The 24160-nt window shown below is 33.9% G+C and overlaps 1 protein-coding gene across 1 annotated transcript; it reads right to left on the bottom strand.

Moving 5' to 3' along the window:
• Positions 1-1366: 1366 nt before the first annotated feature.
• Positions 1367-22580, bottom strand: LOC106674242 (dimethylaniline monooxygenase [N-oxide-forming] 3-like). The gene is made up of 8 exons (XM_024224793.1): positions 22373-22580; positions 9211-9459; positions 8900-9038; positions 5014-5132; positions 4741-4918; positions 4484-4673; positions 4237-4397; positions 1367-2043 (listed from the first exon to the last, which is right to left on the bottom strand). Exons 1-8 carry the CDS (start codon positions 22405-22407, stop codon positions 1567-1569), a joined length of 1548 nt encoding a protein of 515 aa, XP_024080561.1. The 5' UTR covers positions 22408-22580; the 3' UTR covers positions 1367-1566.
• Between the last annotated feature and the right edge of the window lie 1580 nt (positions 22581-24160).

Consider the following 24160-nt stretch of genomic DNA (forward strand, 5'->3'; position numbering starts at 1 on the left):
CTTTTTGCCTATTAATTCACTACTTTCGTGGTCCGCTTGACCAATTAATACATGACAATTAATTAAGGTTTTTAGTTGAGATGAAAAAAAGTTAATGGCACGAGCGGGATTCGAACCCACTTTCTTCGGCTAGATACGCCGCTGCTCTACCACCTGAGCTATCGTGACCTCCTGATCGATGCCATGAAAAATGGCAAAAGGAGGGAAAACTCATAAGGTGGGGTTGAGATGGGGAGTTGATTTCCGAGGATCGAGGTCATGATAGCTCAGGTGGTAGAGCAGTGGCGTATCTAGCCGAAGGTCGTGGGTTCGAATCCCTCTCGTGCCATTAACTTTTTTTCGTCTCAACTAAAAACCTTAATTAATTGTCTTTTTGTCTATGTTCAGTATCAAGTATTTGACCCGTTCTCCCATGAAATTACATAATCTCCATTTAGTTTATGTTTGTAAGGTCTTGGAGGGATTGAACTGCTAGGTTAGGATATTAGAGTATTGAGGTCTGTTTTACATTAGAGTAACGGACCTGGAAGCTCCCTTGAGGAATACCAGAGAAGTTAGAATTGTTTAGAGATCAAGGTAGGATGTTATGATGAGCTAGTACGTACTAGAAAGAAATTTTGGTTAGGAGTAGCTTCACAAGTACTTTCCCAAGCATAATGCACGCTCGCCATGTATAAAACCATAGTTCTTGGGTCATCTTTGGGAAATTTTACTGATAGTAAGGATCGACTTTGAAGAGAGAATTTCTGTAACATCATCAATATAAATGTGAGTGTGTTAGAGTGTTGAGGCCTGTTTTGTATTGAAAAATAATGGACCTAAGAGGCAATACTGGAGAGGTTAGAATGGGTTAGAGATTGAGGTAGGATGTTAGGATGAGCTAGTATGTACTAGAAAGAAATCTATTTTGATTATGAGTAGCTTCTCAAGTACTTTCCAAAGGATAACACTCATACTCCTATGTATGGAAACAGGGCTCTAAGGTAGTCATAAGGAAATTTAACTGCTAGTACAGGATCGACTTTGAACAAAGGATTGCAACAGCAAATGCAAGTGTGAGTGTTGAGTATGTTGATAAAAGGAACGGACCTAAGGGGCTTCCTTGAGGAACACCAGAGAGGATAGAATGGATGAGAGAGGTTGAGGTAGGATGAGATAGTACGTACTAGAATGGAAAGATCTGAGTTTCCACAGTTGACCATGGTGCCAGACTTGATCGAATGTCTGGAAGATGTTTAGTAAGACTCTAGGGCAGAATAGATGCCAGATTAGTTCACGAATACTGTTGGTTGAGGATAGGAGTAGTCTCAAGTGACAGCCATGATTTTTAGAACAAGGAAATGAACGTGTGGTTTGAATAATGGAATACATTTTCTCACAAAATCTATTATTCACAATAACAGCTGGGTTTTTTTTTATATATAATTTACTTGTATTTATTTACGCTTACATCTTTCATTACAGTAAGTAAATTATATAAGTCATTGGCTAACATGATGGGAGAAACCTCCAACTGGTGACACATCCTCACAATCTAGGGTAAACACAAAATTCTCAATTAAAATTTTAACATATGTGTATCGTATGTTCCACATTTTGTGTACAATTCTTGTGTGCCTTTTGGTCACATTTATTATTACTCTCTTCTCCGTCTTTCTTTTCATTGATTTCTCGCCCTTGGGAATTTTGGTTTAATTCAATAGTATTACTTTCATGTGCATCCACCGTAGGGTTAACAACGACGAAATTTTCATCATCAATAAATTTGTAAACAGACTTTCTGTAAAATTCGAAATCCCTAATGGCATTTTGAACTGCGTCGAAAAACGCTTTTATTAATACTGTTGGGACCGGATCCAGTTGTCCAAGTTCTGCGAGTTGCTTGAAAAATTCAAACACTTCCTCCTGCGATTTAATCCTGTGGAAATACTTCTTAGGGAGATTTTCACATTTAATTCTCATTTGGTCTTCTACTTCCTTCTCCATATTCATTTTTTCACACAATTGCACTTCACCTTTGAGAATTTTTATAAATGTCCGAATCTAAAATTAATAAACAAATTTTGTTAGTATGTTTAATTATTATTTCTTTAATGTATAACCTTAATTACATCAATAAAAAAATAAAATAATTCCTGTTATTTTGGAGGGCCTTTAACATTAAACTAGCCATTGGATGTTACAGACAAAGAGCCAGAACGACTTTACAAAAAAATTAATTTTTTAAAACATATTTTGGTTGTTTTGTTTATACTTCCTGTCCAAGTGCCATGCAGAACAACCATGTTTGCTGATTCTTTGGACCCTTTCTTGCAACTGTTATGCTAACGGTTCTGGGTAAGAATCCTAGCAGAGCCCAATGCTTTTTAACTGACAATGGTAGACAGGAATTACTTTACTTAGTTTTTCTCAATTTATTATCAATTAAAATTCCATACTTGGATTCAAACGCAGAACCAATAGCAAATACAACCAACCATAAGTAAATGAATTCCTGCCATACAGGACTACACATTCACGCTAATAAATACCTTCACTCTCACAACACACACTAGCAACATAATAATTATTATATATATTTTTAAAAATATGTTTCCTCCAAGAATTTGGAACAGTGGACCAGATACTGTCATGCTCGAGCATAATTCTCATATCGGGTGGCATTCCTACACGCTCTCTATATGGAACTGCACCCTTCAATTAGGTAGGGTATCAAACAACTTTTCATTACATGCCAGATACACAGCCTTTGGCCCAAATTTGTCAGCCTTGCATGGCCTATTCTTAATCAGGTGAGGATGGCCATTCTATGAATCGTTTCCTCTGAAGGCTCCCTTTTGATATGTAAGAGCTTCTCTGTTGACCGTTTCCTTCCTTTTCGTTTTATTTTATTTATTTATTTTTAATTTCCTTTTAATCACGTTTTTTATTGCATTTTTAGCATCAAGGGGCCAGATAACAGTGGTTAAATTTGCAACACCAGAATTCATATGAACGAATTCCCCGGGATGCTCGTGTTTAAAAAAAAAAGTCAGGTTAGAATGCAAATGAGCATTTTTGATAAATTAAAATTGAGTTTTGTTGGAAAACTTTGTTTTTATCAATGGGTTTAGTCTTATTAAGTTTTTTTTTTAATGTTGGTTGACTAGAGTGTAGTTTTGTAGCTATACGTTACTAAATACATCAGTAATTTATATAGTCCAAAGGTCTCATGACTTTTGTTGGTTAGTAGTTAGTGTATGCCATGCATTTTATTCTATTTAATTCCTGTTTGAATTTTATAATTTAAGTGGTGTAATTAAGCAGAATTACATAAAAGTAAAAAAAGAAATTTCTACTACACCCGACCAACAGAATTAAGTACATTTTGGTTCAGGGGAGTGCCACAGAGTAATGCCAGTCAAATCGCTTGTTTTACATTTTACAAATTTTATAAATATGTTTATACATATTGAAACAAGAACTGATTGTAGCAATTGAAGCTAGAATAATTTTCCTACTGAATTACAGTATTGTCAACTTTCTCTCAGCCATGGGCTATTGTCCAGAATTAAGTTCGGCAATACCCTGTTCTCCCCTACAGTACAAGTCTTCCTAGTTAGCTAAATACTGGAAACTGCAGAGTATAAATTCAGATAGAAACAAGATCAGACACATATTGCAAAGAAAAGAATAAACACAAGATGTCCTTTGTTGGTACAGGTTGAGATTCCTACTCCTGAGAACCTATCACAAATCTGGAACACGTGATACAGGAGCTTTGAGATCTGTTAAAAAGCCACAAGCTCTAAATAATACGGAAATTGCATAATAGACCAACATTGCTCACAGCACATCGTAATAATTTCTAACCTTAAGTTTCAATTAATTAAGGTTTTTAGTCGAGATGAAAAAAAGTTAATGGCACGAGAGGGATTCGAACCCACGACCTTCGGCTAGATACGCCGCTGCTCTACCACCTGAGCTATCGTGACCTCGATCCAGAGTGGAGTTGATGTCCGAGTGGATCGAGGTCACGATAGCTCAGGTGGTATAGCAACGGCGTATCTAGCCAAAGGTCGTGGGTTCGAATCCCTCTCGTGCCATTAACTTTTTTTCATCTCGACTAAAAACCTTAATTAATTGTAATGATTTAATTGGTCAAGCGGACCACGAAATTAGTGAATCTAACCTTAAGTTTAACCTAAATATTCAAATGAATGTTACTTAAGAATCAAATGTATTTGAGATGATTACCTGATAGTCGACCATATAATGATGAGGAACAGGTCTTGGAATTCCAAAAAGTCCCATTGTAGGATGTTCAATGTTTATAAAGTGTAGATATAATGGATATACACACTGGTCAACAGTAATACCACAATCCTTGGTCAAAAATGGATAATGGTAAGTATATCCTAAAAACATTTTGTTATAATGTAAATTTTTTTTCAGATTTGTAAGTTTAGCATTATTTTATTCTTGTTATTGAAAAAAATGAAACCTGTGCAGTAGATAATAACATCAACATCTTCTGTCGTTCCATCGACAAATGTAATCGTTTTATCTTCTAAAAACTCTACTTCAGGTTTAAGAGTTACTCCTTTGATTTCCTTCATTTTCACTGGGCTTTCTTTTTTGTTTTTTACCGGCTGATCTTTATTTTTGCTCCCTTTATTGTGGCTCACAATTATCTGAAAAGCAACTAAATTATGTAGGAAATACAAAAATAATTAACTAAATTTCACTTTTATATTTTACTTTTTCTACATGTCCGATAAGTTTATATGCAATATCGATGCCTGATGGCCCAAGTCCTATTATCAGGACTCGTTTTCCAGTGAACGCTGATGCGCGCCTGAATTCCTTTGAGTGTAACTGTCTTCCAGAAAATTTTGCAAATCCCTCTAACTTCGGATAAACAGGAATTATATTTGACCTAAAAAAATAAATAAATAAATAAATAAACGAATCTTGTTTTGAATTAAAATTGATCAAAATGAGAATGACTGAAACTTAAATGAGTATAGTTACCCAGAACAAACCATCACAGCATCATAGGTACTAACATGTTCTACGTTGGTGACAAGATCGACTACAGAAACACTCCAACTCTTTCCTAAAGGAGCAACGCATTTGACTAGGTGATTCAACTGTTAAAAGAAAAATTTCTTCTAAATAAAATAACTTATTGAAAAACATAGCTGAAGATAGTTGCAATGGCTTTTGACCATAAGGGTGCGCAGATGACGTTGGCATAATTATCAGAAATAAATTTGTTCAAGCTCTGGTCAAATTATTGCAAACAGGCTTAAACTTAAAATCGAAATTGGGCTAGGAAAAGAGTCAAAATATAAATCCCTTAAAAAGCAACAAAAGTGCCATTCGTGAATAAAACGAAGTTAAATTTTACAGCTCTATCCCTGCAAAACTAAGAAATAAAAAGCATTATGAAGAAGTGATATACCTAGGAGCACATAAGTACTTCAGTTAATACACACATTAAAAGAACCCATGACAGGGTGCTAAAGTCATAATGGATATGATGATGACTTTGAGGTAGACCTTGGATCCTAAATTGCACTTACAGACACGGACATTACATGATCATGTATACAATAACATATAGTGATCAAACATAGAAGAAAGAAAGGCAGAGGAATTGCTAGAAATACCCCAACGAATAGCATGTCTTAGAATCACTGGTGCTCTTAAAATAATAGGAAAAATTGAGAATTCATCGGACAACAGAAAAAAATACATTAAATAAATGCAGGCCATACCGAAATTTCTGTCAATGTTGAAAAAGTGGTTAAAAAATCTTTGAATTATCAGGAAAAAATTCTAGACTTTGAAAAATATATAAATGAAGTGAGTGCTCAATGTAAAGACAAAATAAAAACCTCTTTTTTTGGTATAGATTGCTCAAAAATGCAATATGTTTACAACATAAGACCCAACACAACCATCTTTCAAGCCGATTTTGCTAGCCGTGAAACATATGTACATGAAATAATAACTAACATCTCAATAATAATATTATGAGGTAGCCAGGCAGCTCTAATAGCCCTCCTCCAAGCCTTCAAGAACAAATCTAATGCCTATCTTTAACTGCTTGAATATAAAAAAAAAATTGGAAACTACAAATAGGTAAGGAAGGAATTACAGGCAATGATGTAGCAAATGTGCTTGATAAAAAAAGAAGCCTCGCAACAATACTTGTATAGCCACATTAAAAATAAATAGGAGGACATAATAAATACAGGGAAAAAACAAGGCATGAGTCTCAAAACAACAAGCCAGTGAAAACAAGAGGAAATCCAACTCAAAGAAAACTTACATGCTCTATATAATACACTTTAAAAAATAATGGGAAGTTTGTAACAAAAGGAACAAGTAACAAATATAAAAAATTCTGAAATCGTCAAAAGCGCGAAAGACAAATTGGCTGATATGACTTTTTTTTCTATTTTGCCCTGTTATAAATATTTTATGTCTATTATATGATCTATTCATTTTGAATAGGCTGACTAAACAGGTTATAACAAAAGTACAGAATAACAAATGCATAAAGTGCAGAAATTGTGAAAAGCGCAAAAGCAAAAATTGGGCAGTTTGGCCTTTTTTTGTGCCCTTTTATGCTGTTATTGACATTTTATGTCTACTATATGATCTATTCATTTGGAATAGGCTGAATAACTATAACAAAAGAAACAAATAACAAATGTCAAAAGTGCTGAAATGGTTAAAAGCGCAAAACCCTAAACTACACGATTTGCCACTTTTTTGCCATTTTCCAATTGACATTATATGACTATTATATGATCTCTTTGCTTGGAATAGCCTGAATATCCATTTTATAACCAAAGAATTGAATAACAAATTTAAAAAGTAGTGAAATTGTCAAAAGTGCAATATCCAAAACTAGGTGATTTGCCACTTTTTTTTCCATTTTCCAATGTTATAGACATTATATGACTATTATATGATCTCTTCACTTGGAATAGGCTGTATAACCAGTTTATAACAAAAGAACAGAATAACAAATGCATAAAGTGCAGAAATTGTCAAAAGCGCAAAAGCAAAAATTCGGCGGTTTGGCCTTTTTTTGTGCCCTTTTGCGTTGTTTTAGATATTTTATGTCTACTATATGATCTAATCATTTGGGATAAGCAGAATAAATAGTGCATAAGAAAAGAAACGAATAACAAATGTAAATAGTGCAGAAATTGTCAAAAGCGCGAAATCCAAAACTAGGCGATTTGCCACTTTTTTTGCCATTTTCTACTGTTATAGATTTATTTCTGTCTATTATACGATCTATTCATTTTGAATAGGCTGAATAAACAGGTTATAACAAAAGAACAGAATAACAAATATATAAAGTGCAGAAATTGTCAAAAGCGCAAAAGCAAAAATTCGGTGGTTTGTGCTGTTTTAGATATTTTATGTCTACTATATGATCTAATCATTTGGGATAAGCAGAATAAATAGTACATCAGAAATAACAAATGTAAAAGTGCAGAAATTGTCAAAAGCACGAAATCCAAAACTAGGCGATTTGCCACTTTTTTTGCCATTTTCTACTGTTATAGATTTATTTACGTCTATTATACGATCTATTCATTTTGAATAGCCTGAATAAACAGGTTATAACAAAGAACAGAATAACAAATGCAAAAAGTGCAGAAATTGTCAAAAGCGCAAAAGCAAAAATTCGGCGGTTTGGTCTTTTTTTGTGCCCTTTTACACTGTTATAGACATTTTATGTCTACTATATGATCTATTTGTTTGGAATAAGCAGAATAAATAGTGCATAACAAAAGAAACTAATAACAAATGTTAAAAAGTGCTGAAATTGTCGAAAGTCAAAATTGGGCAATATGTTTTTTTTTTTTTTGCCACTTTCCATTTTCATAGATATTTTATATCTATTATATGTTCCATGCATTTTGAATAACCAGAATAAACAGTTTATAGCAAAAGAAAAGAATAACAAGTGTAAAAAATTATGAAATTGTCAACAACGTAAAATCCAAAACTGGTCGATTTGCCACTTTTTTTGCTATTTTCTACTGTTATAGATTTATTTATGTCTATTATATGATCTATTCATTTTGAATAGCCTGAATAACCAGTTTATAACAAAAGAAACAAATAACAAATGTCAAAAGTGCTGAAATGGTTAAAAGCAAAAACCCTAAACTACACGATTTGCCACTTTTTTGCCATTTTCCAATGTTATAGACATTTTATGTCTATTACACGATCTATTCATTTTGAATAGCCTGAATAACCAGTTTATAACAAAAGAAATTAATAAAAAATGTAGAAAGTGCTGAAATGGTTAAAAGCGCAAAACCCTAAACTACATGATTTGCCACGTTTTTGCCATTTTCCAATATTATAGACATTTTATTACTAGTACATGATCTCTTCTCTTAAAATAGCCTGAATATCCAGTTTATAACCAAAGAATCAAATAACAAATTTGAAAAGTACTGAAATTGTCAAAAGCGCAATATCCAAAACTAGGCGATTTGCCACTTTTTTTTGCCATTTTCTACTGTTATAGATTTATTTATGTCTACTATATGATTTATTCATTTTGAATAGCTTTCACAATCAGTTTATAACAAAAGAAATGAATAAAAAATGATAAAAATGCTGAAATTGTCAAAACCCTTTATTGGGCGATTTGCCCCTTTTTTTAAATTGAAAAATAATAATAAATTTAATGTAAGGGGAAAATTAGTTGGATCTATATAAAAAGAGTCTAATCTTATACTGCCATCAATTTATACAACAGTATTTTTTGACATGTAAATTTTCTTTCTTGGATCGGTAAATTTAGAGTGTCTTACATTGTCAGTATTTATTGAAGATCTACAGCTATAAAAATGTATTAAATTTTAATCACCTTAACATGTTGACTAAGGTTGAAATTTTCAGCGTAGTCATGGAGGTATTGAAGAACTTCAGAAGAATGAAGGTAAGATTTCTCGTTTTCTCTATACTTAAAGTCAGGAAATGCCATAACTTCCTTGGGTAAATTAGTCCTAGAAAAAAAATTTTAAGAGCTTAAATTTTACAGGTTTACAACTGCCAAAGTTTATAGTTCAACGTGCAACAAATGATCAAATATTTTACTGAACAAAAACTCAATTTTTGCTGTCACTAGGTTGTACTGTTATAAAAGGAGATGATTTCTTACTGTAATCCAATGCTTACCATAAATCATGGTAAAGATTTGAATGTATCGGTATGCCAAATTTGTCTTTCCCTGTTTCATCTGTGTACACCCACGTTCCACCAATGTTAGAACTTTGTTCGAAAACGACTCCAGTCATCCCAGATCCTTCTGAACAGACATGCCTGGCTGCACAGAGACCTGTGAAGCCAGCTCCTATGATAGCGACCTTGGTCTTTTTCCTCGATGAGAAAATACACCCATTGGAGGTGAGTTCTGCACCAGCAGTTCTGAAAAAAAATATTTTGAAGTGTTGGCTATATTTTTTCCCCCATTTTGGAACTTTATCTCAAATTTGCAATATCTCCATATTGCAATTTGAATTTAATAAAAAAAAATTTTAAATAAATTAAAACGTGACTTTTAATTTTTTATGTGGGTAAAGATCTATAAAAATAAGTTTCATTGTGGATTATTTGTAGTAACATATTTTTATTAAGCCTTATTAATATAATTAATTGCATTTTAATTTTAAAAATGACACTATCTCAACTTTTTTTTAAAAACATTGCTTTCTATTCTTTTTTTATGCTTAAAACATTATAAAAAGAAGGCAAAATTAGTATAATCTTTTTATTCCAAAAATATTGATTTGTAAACCTATCAACAATGAAAATTGACTTTCAACTTGTCTCCTATGGCAAAAAAACCATAATAAGAAGGTAAGAATGACATGGTTCCTTTTTAGACAAAAAAAGGCTTTTAACCCTTTTCCTAAATAGCAATAAAAAAAGCCAAAAAATGAAGCATTCCCATCTTAGCAAAAAACAATGTCTTTTAACCCTTTCGTAATGGGAAAAGAAAGATAAAAAAAAGGAAACAGATTTGGGTAGTAATCATTATTTAAACATTAGGTAAAGCATTACAAGCCATTTTTTTTTTTTTTTTTTCAAAAAAGGAACCCTGTCATTCTTACCTTCTTGTTATCATTTTTTTGCAATAGGAGGCAAGTTGAAAGTCGATTTTCATTGGAGATAGTTTTACAAATCAATGTTTTTGTGATAAAAGAATTATAATAATTTTACCACCTTTTTATAATTTTTTACTCTTACAAAAGTGTTAAAAGCAACGTTTTTTAAGATGAGATAGTGCCATTATTTTTATAACTTTTTTTTTTTTTAATGCAGGTCTAATAAAAATATCTTGCTACACATAACCCACAATGAAAGTAAAACGAAAAAAAATCTGATCTGGATATTGAAACAACTGAATCTTTTTTTGCCATAGTTGACAAGTTGAAAATCAATTTCCATTGTGGATAGGTTTACAAATTAATGTTTTTGGAATGAAAGGATTAAACTAATTTTGCCTTCTTTTTATAATCTTTTACCCAAAAGAAAAGAATTTAAAGCAACTTTTTTTTTAAAGATGAGATAGTGTCATTATTTTTATAACTTTTTCTTTTTTTTAATGCAGATCTAATAAAAATATCTTACTGCACATAATCCACAATGAAAGTAAAACGAAAAAAATATGGTTTGGATATTGAAACAACTGAACTTTTTTTGCCATAGGAGACAAATTGAAAGTCAATTTTCATTGGAGATAGTTTTACAAATCAATGTTTTTGTGATAAAAGAATTATAATAATTTTACCATCTTTTTATAATTTCTTACCCTTAAAAAAAGAGTTAAAAGCAACGTTTTTTTAAGATGAGATAGTGCCATTATTTTTATAAGGTTTTTTTTTTTTTAATGCAGGTCTAATAAAAATATCTTAGTACACATAATCCACAATGGAAGTGAAATGAAAAAAATATGGTCTGGATATTAAAACAACTGAACTTTTTTTGCCATAGGAGACAAATTGAAAGTCAATTTTCATTGGAGATAGTTTTATAAATCAATGTTTTTGTGATAAAAGAATTATAATAATTTTACCATCTTTTTATAATTTTTTACCCTTAAAAAAAGAGTTAAAAGCAACGTTTTTTTAAGATGAGATAGTGCCATTATTTTTATAAGGTTTTTTTTTTAATGCAGGTCTAATAAAAATATCCGAGTACACATAATCCACAATGGAAGTGAAATGAAAAAAATATGGTCTGGATATTGAAACAATTGAACTTTTTTTGCCATAGGAGACAAGTTGAAAGTCAATTTCCTTTGTGGATAGGTTTACAAATTAATGTTTTTGGAATGAAAGGATTAAACTAATTTTGCCTTCTTTTTATAATCTTTTACCCAAAAGAAAAGAATTTAAAGCAACTTTTTTTTTAAAGATGAGATAGTGTCATTATTTTTATAACTTTTTCTTTTTTTTAATGCAGATCTAATAAAAATATCTTACTACACATAATCCACAATGAAAGTAAAACGAAAAAAAAAAGGTTTGGATATTGAAACAACTGAACTTTTTTTGCCATAGGAGAAAGTTGAAAGTCCATTTTCAGTGGAGATAGTTTTACAAATCAATGTTTTTGTGATAAAAGAATTATAATAATTTTACCATCTTTTTATAACTTTTTACCCTTAAAAAAGAATTAAAAACAACGTTTTTTAAGATGAGATAGTGCCTGCATTAAAAAAAAAAGATATAAAAATAATGACACTCATCTTTTTTTTTTTTTAAACGTTACTTTCAATTCTTTTCTTTTGGGTAAAAGATTATAAAAAGAAGGCAAAATTAGTTTAATCCTTTTATTCCAAAAACATTAATTTGTAAACTTATCCACAATGGAAATTAACTTTCAACTTGTCTCCTGTGGCAAAAAAGTTCAGTTGTTTCAATATCCAGACCATATTTTTTTCGTTTCACTTTCATTGTGGATTATGTGTAGTAAGATATTTTTATTAGACCTGCATTAAAAAAAAAGAGATAAAAATATGTAAATAGCAATAAAAAAAGCCAAAAAATGAAGCAATCCCATCTTAGCAAAAAACAATGTCTTTTAACCCTTTCCTAATAGGAAAAGATAAAAAAAAGGAAACGGATTTGGGTAGTAATCATTATTTAAATATTAGGGAAAGGGTTACAAGCCTTTTTTCTTTTTCTTTTTTTTTTCTTTTTTTTTTGTCAAGAAAGGAACCGTGTCATTCTTACCTTCTTATCGTTTTTTTGCCACAGTAGGCTGGTTAAAAGTCAATTTTTATTGGAGATAGTTTTACAAATCAATGTTTTTGTGATAAAAGAATTATAATAATTTTACCATCTTTTTATAATCTTTTACCCTTAAAAAAAGAGTTAAAAGCAACGTTTTTTTTAAGATGAGATAGTGCCATTATTTTTATAACTTTTTTTTTTTTTTAATGCAGGTCTAATAAAAATATCTTGCTACACATAACCCACAATGAAAGTAAAACGAAAAAAAATATGATCTGGATATTGAAACAACTGAATCTTTTTTTGCCATAGGAGACAAGTTGAAAGTCAATTTCCATTGTGGATAGGTTTACAAATTAATGTTTTTGGAATAAAAGGATTACACTAATTTTGCCTTCTTTTTATAATCTTTTACCCAAAAGAAAAGAATTAAAAGCACGTTTTTTGTTTTTTTTTAAGATGAGATAGTGTCATTATTTTTATAACTTTTTTTTAATGCAGGTCTAATAAAAATATCTTACTACACATAATCCACAATGAAAGTAAAACGAAAAAAATATGGTCTGGATATTGAAAAACTGAACTTTTTTGCCCAAAAGAAAATAATTGAAAGCAACGTGTGTTTTTTTAAAGATGAGATAGTGTCATTATTTTTATAACGTTTTTTTTAATGCTGGTCTAATAAAAATATTTTAGTGTGCATAATAATGAAAGTAAAACGAAAAAAACTATGGTTTGATACTGAAACAGCGTCAAGACGATGACAAAGAAGTACATTTTATTAGTAATTCATTGGACAATCGTCAGTTTTATCACTGCTCATACGATTTGCAAAGTTCCATGTAGTCCAAAATGTTGCTCTAAGAATTAAATTAATGGAGGGTTCTCACTGGATGGACTACATGGAAACCGTAAACATACCTAGCTTAACAACCCACATCTATAGAATGATAGAAAATTTTTTATGATTCGTGCATGAATAGCCGTCAGGAGTTGAGGTAATGCAATTGGTTATTCTATTGCCAAAAAAAAAGTGAAGAATCAATGTTTTTCGATAATAAAATTATATGTGAGCTTAAGAACTGGTTACGACAACTGGCACAGTCCTTGAACTATAGCAAAACCAGTTCGAAGTACAGATTGAGCAAGCAGTAAAGTTTGTCCCGATGTGCCAAAAAAAAAAAAATTTAGTACTGTGAGAATACGTCTAAACAAACGATGAAATTCGCCGTTCAAACGAATGGGAAAATTCTTGGTCAATTTTAACCTTTGAACTGAATCTTTTCTTTTCAAAATGATCCCAGATTAGAATAAGATCACACCGATTTAATCGAATTTTATTAAGCTTTTTTAGGATTTTATGGCAAAATGTATTCTTGCGGGACGTAAACAAAACAATTGTAGTGATGGATTGCGAACATTAGCACAAATGTATCAATTGACAGCCAATGACATCGAGCGGAAGGACATGTTGCCTCTTTCAAAAACAAAAATAGAAATATTCCAGTCTTTACACGAAATAACTAAAGTGAATTTACATTTATTTTTTATTCACTAAATTCACTAATTTCGTGGTCCGTTTGACCAATTATTTTTTTATTCCACATTGATCGGTAGTTTAATATTGAAATTAGCCATAAAATTCAAAAACAAATATAAAAATGACATACAAGTCAAGGTGAATTTACGACAGTTCATCTACCGAGTAAAACGTTTTTGATATCTACCATTTTTTATGTTTAAAAAAATGCTTAAAAGCCGAAGTTTTGATATTATATGGTAATTTAATAAAACATTCTTAACACCCAAAACATTGGGTATAAGTGCCGCTTTTGTAGACTTGGTAGATGGTACCTGCAACTGATTACTCTCTATGGTGTTATAGCCGAAAAAAATCACCGTTTATTTTATAAGTAGCCGAAGCTTTGTATACATGACAGCACAAGAAGAAAATCAATATACACGGAAAAGTAAGAATGCCAGACTTAAATGTCTGCACGGTGTCCTTCATTTCGAATTAAATTTAAGTACGGCTCCTTTGAAGAGAAAACACCCTTCTCCATTTAAGGTCAGAGCACTAATCAGCTGCTACAGATTAATTAGCGAGGGCAGCTGGAATCATAAGTGCAATAACATAGGTCACTCGAAAATCTCTCAACTATTGAGTAAGGTTAATGGTCAATTATTAAGTGTTAGTGATAAAAAGATTAAATCCCCTTCGGGGAAAAAGCACTTTCAGGTAGTCACCCCTTGTGATTATGATTATAGTCTGGATGATGACCATCGTAACATAGACTGCTACACAGATGGTTCACTTATCAAAGGTAGAGGGAGTGGTGCAGGAATCTACATACCAAAATTAGGAATCAGCATCTCCTCCCCTCTTGGCAATAACACCTCCGTTTTTCAGGCGGAAATCTGGGCCATCAATGTGTGTTGTAGAACACTTATGGAAAATAAAATTATGGGAAAAGATATTAAAATCTTTTCTGACAGTCAGGCTAGTCTTAGGGCATTACAAAAAGATTTGTCAACCTCACGACTGGTGGAGGAAACTATAGATCTTATCAATAGGATCTCTTTCAGGTTTGAGAATAAGGTGACCCTTATTTGGATACCAGCACATAAAGGACACCATGGCAATGAAAAGGCGGATGGCCTAGCCAAAGAAGGTTCTAATACTGCGTTTGTCGGGCCACAACCGGTATTACCTCACTCTATGAGCACAGCGAAAGAGAGTATCAATAACTGGGGCATGAAACAATTCCTTAGGGAGTGGAATTTATCCCCCGGACACAGGCAATCGAAAGAGTTTGTTAAGGCGATCAAACCAGCAGAATCGAAATGGCTATTCTCTATCTCAAGGAAGGGAATTAGGAGGCTGATAGGTATTCTGACGGGCCACTGCCCACTGAGAAGACACCTCTTCGTAATGGGTATCCTACCAGATCCCTTTTGCCGCTTCTGCGAAATAAAAGAAGAAACGGCAAAGCACTACCTCGCAGAATGTGATAGGTATGCTAGGTCTAGATTTGAAATCTTTGAAGGAGAGGACATCACCAAATCACTCCCCGAGATAAAATGGTCCAAAATCTTGGGGTTTGTGAACAAGTCCAAGAGGTTTATGCAGGACACGTGAGCCGACCAAGTCCCGGACCTTTTAGGGATGGGGTACGAGTCTACCCAGGCATTTAACCCCTCGGGTCTTGGTCGCCCACCCTGCATAATATATATCCTTCTCCATTGGCCGGCAGTCCCCGGCAAACCACGCTGTAGCTAATGTGAGAAAATACAGAAACAGCTGGAGATAATAAACAAAAATATTTTCTGGTATGAAAGGAGTTCTCGGTCAGAGAGATACCATCCTTCTTTCCGATTCTCTCGGGACAATATTTTTGAATGGATGGCAGAATAGGTCTGATGACAGCATGAGGTTTTTGGAGCGAACGCTGGCACCAGAGAGGTTTCTTCTGCACAAGAAGCTCGACGGAAATCTCGATGTGTTCTGCTTGAGGAATGAGAAACACGGAAGAACATTTGAGTTTTATGGCTCTGATAAGGGTCGGTGTTGTGTTGAGAGATGCCGCGACGAAGGTATAAGCTCCGAGACCGTGTGCGTGGCGCCGTTGGTTGTGGTGACTGGTTGGCTAAGGTCCGAGGGGGCCGTGAGTCGGTTGACTCCACAGTGGCCGAAGGTACTGGAGTGCAACAATTAGCCGAGTGGCAGCAGTTGGCGTTAATGGACAAGTCGGCTGTGTATAGAAGGCGAGGATCAGGCTAATGCTGCGAGTACTCTTGCTGTCGTCGACGATGTTCCATAGCTCCTCGGGCTGACGGAGTCTGAGGTCGTTGAATATTAGTGATGCATAAGACCTCGTCGTTTGACGAGCCTGATTCCAGCGGGGCAGTGCCCCTGCTTATACAAGGAAGGGCTCTACTCTGATTGGCTGCAGAGTGGAGGGCGAGAACATTCCATAAGTCGTAGTGGCATCTAGCGGTATCGTGGAAACTATGTAGAGGCCACTACAAACACTAAAACTGAGGGTTCTCCGCTAGCTCTTCAAACACCGAGGTGAACTTCTGTTACTTAACTCTACCCCTTGACAGGCTGCAGTACAATGGAAAAGGAAACCATCGTGCACTTCTTGGCTAAATGTACCATTCTGTCTGAGATGCGTGCTTCATATTTGGGTAGTGCTGTTCTTTCGGAAGAAAGCCTAGTCAAACTTTTAAATGAGCCAAGCCTGCAGCTAATAAAATTCACGCCTGGTTTTACCGCTGGAAGCTGGTACAAGAGTTCAATTTTTGATTTATTAGAAGACAAATTGTATATAAATCTGTCTTGTTCTGCGTTCACTAGGTTATTTTATTTGTTTTTTGTTTTCATTTACTTTCTGATTATATTACGAAACGCAGAGAATGTTATTATATTTGATTGGTTATTTCATTACCTTTTATCAATATTTTATCAGTAATCTCGACTCCAAGCAGACGGATTTTCCATTGCCGTAAATTGTTGTTTTTTAAAAGAGTATTTTTTCTTGTTTATGATTATTTGGAGATCGTGAGATGCGGTCTTGTGTGATGTAGGTTTAGAAAAACGTTTTATTTATCGTGCCAACGTTTCGATCTTTATTTAGATCATCTTCAGGGCGTGTGCGTTTTCTGTGTAGTGTCACGGTTGTGTCGTGTTAAGTGTTGTTTTTCTAAACCTACATCACACAAGACAGCATTAATTAAATAATATTTAATAGTAATATATAGTATTTACTATTATAATATTTATGTGTGTTATAATTTCCGCGTTTCGCATGTTCAAATTGAGCGCCATTAAAAAAATCAGCTGCTAATTGGAATGTGGTTGTAGAAGTACTTCAACCTGATGATGAGCTAAAGGGCTCGAAATCCGGACGTTGCAAAACATCTTACTGTGAGTAGGAACTGTCTTTTTGAGAAGGTATTTATTCAGAAATCGTGAGATGCGGTCTGGTGTGATGTAGGTTTAGAAAAACGTTTTCTTTATCGTGCCAACGTTTCGATCTTTATTTAGATCATCTTCAGGGCGTGTGCGTTTTCTGTGTAGTCACGGTTGTGTCGTGTTGTGTTGTTTTTCTAAACCTACATCACACAAGACAGCATCTCACGATCACCAAATAATCATTAACTAACGATCACTAAACACCACACAGGGTTATGTAGGAGGTTGGTCGCTTCCACAGTCTCGGGCTGTCTGAGGCGAGATTAATGTTTAGCGGCAAATCTTTGTATTTCGTGACATTTCTTACATACCACGGTGGATTAACCATGATACGTAAAATTTTATTCTAGAGTGTTTGTATGATTTTGATATTGCTGTGTTTGGTACAACCCCATAGTTGAATACCATATATCTACATAAGCAATAAGACTTGTTTGTATAATATTTTATTTTGTAGCAAGGTTGGAGCCACGTCCTATCAACCAGTAGAGCTGTCTATATCTTAAACCTATTTCTGTTCTTTTTTTCTTCATATGTACTTTCCATCTCATCTTGGCATCTAAGGTCATTCCTTGATATTTATCTGGATCGCTGTATCGTATAGTAGTTCCAACGATTGTGATCGACGGAACATGGTTGCCTTTTTTGTTTGTAAAGATTAGATGAACTGATTTAGCTTGAATTTCCATTTTTTTGTCTATTCGTTTATCGTATTACAAGTATTTTGAAGGATTTTGTTTGACTGGTTGATAGTCGGTCTTACTGATATCAACGATGTGTCGTCTGCAAACGTTGCAATTTTTACTCCATCTATTTTCGGAAAATCACTGGTGTATAACAAGTAAAGAAGTGGACCTAATATGCTACCTTGTGGCACTCCTGCATTTATTGTTTTTAATTCTGAACATTGACCTCCTTGTTTGACTATACTGTCAGTTAGGTAGGAATTGGTAATATCGACTGCTTTGGTAGCATCATTTTTAGTTTATTGATGAGTCCTTCGTTATTTATGAGTGTAACATGAAGAGGCAAATTTCTTATACAAGACTTAGGTATGAGTTGACTATTTTAAAACAAGCTGAACATTAAATAAAAAAACTGTAACGATCAATCTCTTCAACCATACATCTTTAAAATTGGAGCGAAAGGACAAACTGGAAAAAGATGAAACGGCAAAGATTTACTTTTGTTAAAATTAAATCAAGGTTTGTTTAAGATAAACCAAGACATTCTTTGATCCTTGTCCGTAGTTTCTTTTACCTGCATCGGGTTCTTACCTCTGAAGATACACATCATTTACATAAATCACAAGAACATCCTCTGAAAGTAAAACGCTGAGCAAGTCATTGTAGCAATTAAAAATTAGGAGATAATTGATCTCTGAGAAACTCCTTTGCCAAATTGGGCAAATTTTGAGTTAAATGACCGGATGATGATTTGGCTTCAATTCAAACACAAGTGGTTCTGTCGGATACGAATGACGAATCCACTCTAGTCCCACTCATTCTTCCATAACTCGACTTTACTGCATAAAATATTAAAGTCGAAAGAATCGAAAGCCTTAGATCAAAATAAAGAGCTTTTACTTTCCATACTAAATCCTGACTGTTATATATATAAATTACATGGTAGAAGTATCCATCAGTTGTGGATTTCCCATTAATAAATTCGAATTGACGAAAAGAAAGTCAACCTCTTGTGAAAAACCCGCTGGAAGAATTGCAGAAGCCAGAAATAGAAGAAATCGGCCTATAATTGGCTTTATCATTCATGTCTGTCCACTGTTCAACAGTCTGCGAAAAAGTCCAATATTCAATGGTTATGTTGAACAATTCGCAACAACAAAGGACAGGTCTAGGTATTTCATCATCACTATGCTTTGCTGCTCAAGAGTTGACAATGTCGAGAAAACTTCCTCAAATGAAGCTTACCTGGATTGAATATCAAATTTTCTCTGTCACTTGATGAAAAACTTTTCAAATAATTGTAGAACCGAAACAAATAAGGACGATGCATACAGTAGGGTTCGGGACCTTTGTGTCCAAGTTGGCTTTGGCCAACATGTCAACCTTTTCATTGCCTCTATTCCTCGAATGCCCAGGGATGTCAGGTCATTGGTGTCGCTGACTTCCGCCAGGACTTCCAATTCCAAACACTCTTTCGCCTTTATCTCGCACAATTCCACTAATGACTTGAAAATATCTAGCAGATCAGGTAGTAAGTAAAAGGGCGGACACCTTTAAGCTCGAATGCTCCGATGCCATATACGATCGAAGGTTTGCTCACATCTAGTAATACACGAAAGCAGCACTTCTTTTCTCGAGAGCTGTAGCGATGCTGTCTAGATCGCGATGGCACTGCTGAACAGTTGAATGAGGACGTTTGAACCCAAACTGGTGGGGGACAAGGCTACAGGAATAAAGGTGGAAAAGGAAAACTTAGAAAAGAAACAGTCAAAGTAAACGAAATAAATCTCATGATGATAGCAAGTGCTTAAACAACCCTTCCTAGATCAGCACCTAGGTGCAAATTTTAAATTTTCTATTAGGTTTCGTGGTCCGATTGACCAAATAAATTCTTTTCAATTAATTAAGGTTTTGGTTGAGATAAAAAAAGTCAGTGTCTCGAGCGGGATTCGAACCCACGACCATCAGCCATATATGCCGCAGGTGTCCGAGTGGATCTAAGTCACAATAGCTCAAGTGGTAGAGGTAGGTATTTGGCCGAAGGTCGTGGGTTCGAATCCCGCTCGTGACACTGACTTTTTTATCTCAACCAAAACCTTACGTAAAAGATTAATTAATTGAAAGAACTTATTGTTATATACAAAACACGAAGTTTGGTGTGGACTTCTCGAAAATAAATTAATTGGGCCTTATTTCTACGAAAATAATTTAAAGGTGCTCAGTTCCTCAATTTTTAGGAGGTTTTACCAACACTATTAGATTATGTTTCTCTGCAACAATGACAAAGAATGATTCTCCAGCTTGATGGGTGCCCCGCACAAAATTCTTTGCAAGACGTTATTTGAAGTGAATCGAAGCCACGATAGCTCAAGTGGTAGAGCTGCGGTGTATTTAGCCGAAGGTCGTGGGTTCGAATCCAGCTCGTGACACTGACTTTTTTTATCCCAACCAAAACCTTAATTAAAGATTAATTAATAGAAAATAATTGTAAATAACGTTCTACTTTTTAATTGAACGAAGGTTTTATTCCATTTTCTGCCAATATTAGCTTTTTCGGATTTTACCAATGTTTTGATTACGTTGAGCCAATATTTTTTATAGAAAATTTTGTTTTGTCGGTTATTCATCTATGTTTAAATCTAGTAAAGAAATGTGTCTGTGGTTTTTTAGATTTTGATATCTGCCAATTCACAAACTTCTGGCGTTTCTGGACAGTAGATTAAAAGAAAAGCTAACATGCATAAAAGTTTGTGGCAAAGCGTAAAGAAGAAAGTTTCCTTAAATGTGTCACTAAATCTAAAATGTCATCAAGGAAAGATTTTCTTTTATTAAAGCAAAATTTACAAAAAACAGAATATTTAGTTGTTCCAGTAGGTCGAAATCAGTCATAAAAACAGTTTTTATCATTTCGCCCTATCGACTCAAATTATTTCGCCAGCTTACAAAATTATAAAAAAAAAAACAATCTAATCAATAAAATAGTTGAAAAGGTTGGATTGACAAACTGGTTTTATGTTGATCCGGATTTCGAGGTGTAATCGCTCATCAGAAAATTTTTCTTGTGTTCAAAAGGAAAAATTTATTAAAAAAAAAAAAATTCAAAATTTCTGTTACAATGAAAATAACCAAAAACATACAATATATATTAAACTGATATAAGTAATCTAAAAGTGGGACGCTATTTTTTTTTCCATAAAATAAATTTGTATAGCATTTTAGTTCCGGTGAATTGCAGAAAGAAAGTTTTAGAACAAAGGATGTTTTTATTGCCCTTATCTACTAAAATTTTATTTGTATGCGTTTAAAATTTATCGCATTTAACGTCTGAATTTTGCCACGAAACCAAAAATTTATTTTCTTGACAAATGTCATAAATGTACAGTAACAATTTTGTTGTAATGACCTGTTTTTTAATCTCATTTTACATTTTTTGTTGTTTTTATCATTACTGCTTGTAGTTATTTTATTACTAACTTCTTGCAACCCTGAATGTTTTCCCTGTGATTTTATGGCATATCCGCTACCTGAAGCTTTCTTGTTCGAATAATTTTAAAACATTTTTAAAGCAGGTAAAGTTCGACTTGAAAAACAAGTGCACCCGGAAATCTTCATAAACCTTGTAATTGATGACATCCCGTATCCATTGACTGCGCGTTTTTGTCCGCCTTTGTGTTATTATTTTCCATTTACAGTATTTCACGTGTTAATTGATAATTCGGTTCGACGACCTAAAACTTGAATCTTGGTCGATGGATGAGTTGATTCAATTTACAATTCGCTGTGATCATCTGGTCTGCCCTATTTGCGTTATCTAATACAACAGTTAACTTTTCTGTGACAGTTGACAACATAAAACCAGTTTTTTTTTCTTTCATTAAATTAGCTTTATCATGAAAGTTGAAATGATTAGATACGGTGCAGTTGGAAAACATTTGTGATAATTGCAGCTTAAACAATGAAATCTAAAATATAAACATTTAAAAAATTAGATTATTTTTTACAGATCTTATTTCATAGTATAAATTATGAGAAACAACATTCAAGGTCAGATGACATCAATAAAACCATTAATTGTCATAGTGTTGTGATAGTCTTTGGAACGTTTCACTTTTGTCTTTAGGGACACTTAAAACAATAATTCATGATGCCTTCATTATGCTAATTCTTTATCGACTGTAATAAAAGCAGTCAAAATTATTAAATTATCAGTAATCAATAAAACTACCTTGCGATATATTTTGACTTGATTAAGTTAAATATTTTTTTTTAATAGATTTATCCTATGACATTTAGTTCATCGACCATATAGGTCATTAAGTCGGGATCACGATTTTCTATGGGAAAACTATTCTTTGATATTAAAAAAAAAAAAAACAATTTTGTGCATTACATAGGCAGAACAGTTTAAAGCTTAAAAGATCAATTTATAAACTCACATTTCCTCGGTGGTCAACTCTATTTGTTCCATCATGTTTGCATCGCCAGGGTCGATCGGCGGAATTCCAGCAGAAGTTACGCACCGAGGACAGAACGCGACTGGAGTATCTAACGCACCGGCCACTTCTGGAGTTCTGGGTCACGTGCTGGTGCTTCTAGCCGAATAGCCACGATCCCCACCATAGATCCATTTCTATGCGTATCCCTACTGCCGATCCAAACTTCCAGAGTAGTTTTGTCTATCACCTCGATATTCGTCCAAATTTCTATTTCATTTCATAATTTTTTTTATAGGAACATGCAATTTATTTACCACATAAATTGTAATACATGTTCCTTGTACAATCATTAGGATGTAATTAATGTTTACATGATCATTTATCTTGAATATTAACGATTAAAAAGTTTTTTTTCTTTCATGAAACTCTATAGCGATTTTCCATGTTCAATTTGGAGCAGTGGAAAATAATGTGTTTCCGTGTTTGGGCTCCGCCCATGCGCATCCGTTGTCGTCCTCGATGACCATGGACCTTTTTAAAGGAGCTTTGGTTTTACGTGACCGGAGAAAAATCCGTTTTTATATGCGTGCTTGCAGACTTAGACATTTGGAATGCTGAACACTAGCACGTGCGAGATGACTTCCTTTGTACTTGAAATGCTTTTCAAATAACTATGAATTTTAGCGTATGACGCTTCGCAGTTGTGTTAAGATGTCTGAATATTGACGGTATTGTATCCGCATCGAAAGTTCTTCCTCGAAAACTTTAGTTTTTAGGCTATTAAAAGTTCAATACTAATTACAGAAATATTAAGACTGTCACGTTGGGAATGACTTGGTAGTGCGTACGACTGAGCTCGTTCTTCCTAAGACTAACTTCCAGGTTGTATAATATAATTTGTATTTATTCTTTTTTTCAACATTGGCCTTAAGAAACCTCCAGGATCGTTTCTCTTGTTTGGAAGAATGTTTCAAGAAATACCTTCACCATTCGCCGTATCGCATCTCCAACTGCAACTATTTTCCTCTACAAGAGACCAATGTCGTATTTGGGACTTTACATCGACAAAAGGTTTACTTGTTACCTCCACCCATGGCTCAAAAGAATAGAACTGAAAAGGCGAGCTGAACTGGTCAAAAGATTTGGCCAACAGAATGAAAGAATACGAAACAACTATCTCAATACTACTACTACGAACTTTGGTTTTTAACCTCCAAAGAAACCAGTCTTTCTGGTTCCTTCGAATCATTGCCAAAGGTGCCTACTTTGCATCTAACTTTAAGATCCTAAATCCATCCATTCACACATTCATTCACTCTACACCAGTGCTCAATATTCCTTGGAGTAATTGGCGATGAGCCCGCCATTCAAGCTAATAAATTCATTCACTCTACACCAGAGTGCTCAATATTCCTTGGAGTAATTGGCGATGAGCCCGCCATTCAAGCTAATAAATTCATTCACTCTACACCAGAGGTCTCAATATTCCCGGGAGTAATTGGCGATGAGCCCGCCATTCAAGCTAATAAATTCATTCACTCTACACCAGAGGTCTCAATATTCCCGGGAGTAATTGGCGATGAGCCCGCCATTCAAGCTAATAAATTCATTCACTCTACACCAGAGGTCTCAATATTCCCGGGAGTAATTGGCGATGAGCCCGCCATTCAAGCTAATAAATTCATTCACTCTACACCAGAGGTCTCAATATTCCCGGGAGTAATTGGCGATGAGCCCGCCATTCAAGCTAATAAATTCATTCACTCTACACCAGAGTGCTCAATATTC

This window comes from Cimex lectularius, unplaced genomic scaffold (assembly GCF_000648675.2).
Source record: "Cimex lectularius strain Harlan isolate CLEC.00 unplaced genomic scaffold, Clec_2.1 scaffold22, whole genome shotgun sequence".
Lineage (NCBI taxonomy): Eukaryota > Metazoa > Arthropoda > Insecta > Hemiptera > Cimicidae > Cimex > Cimex lectularius.

What these genes read in the sequence shown, in the direction of transcription:
- LOC106674242 (XM_024224793.1), bottom strand. Translation starts at nt 22,407, where the DNA reads ATGATGGAACAAATAGAGTTGACCACCGAGGAAAT. An exon ending in AATCTTTACCATGATTTATG is followed by an intron (nt 9,039 to 9,210) that starts GTAAGCATTGGA and finishes TTTTTTTTCTAG; the next exon opens with GACTAATTTACCCAAGGAAG. An exon ending in ACCTTAGTCAACATGTTAAG is followed by an intron (nt 5,133 to 8,899) that starts GTGATTAAAATT and finishes TTCTTTTAACAG; the next exon opens with TTGAATCACCTAGTCAAATG.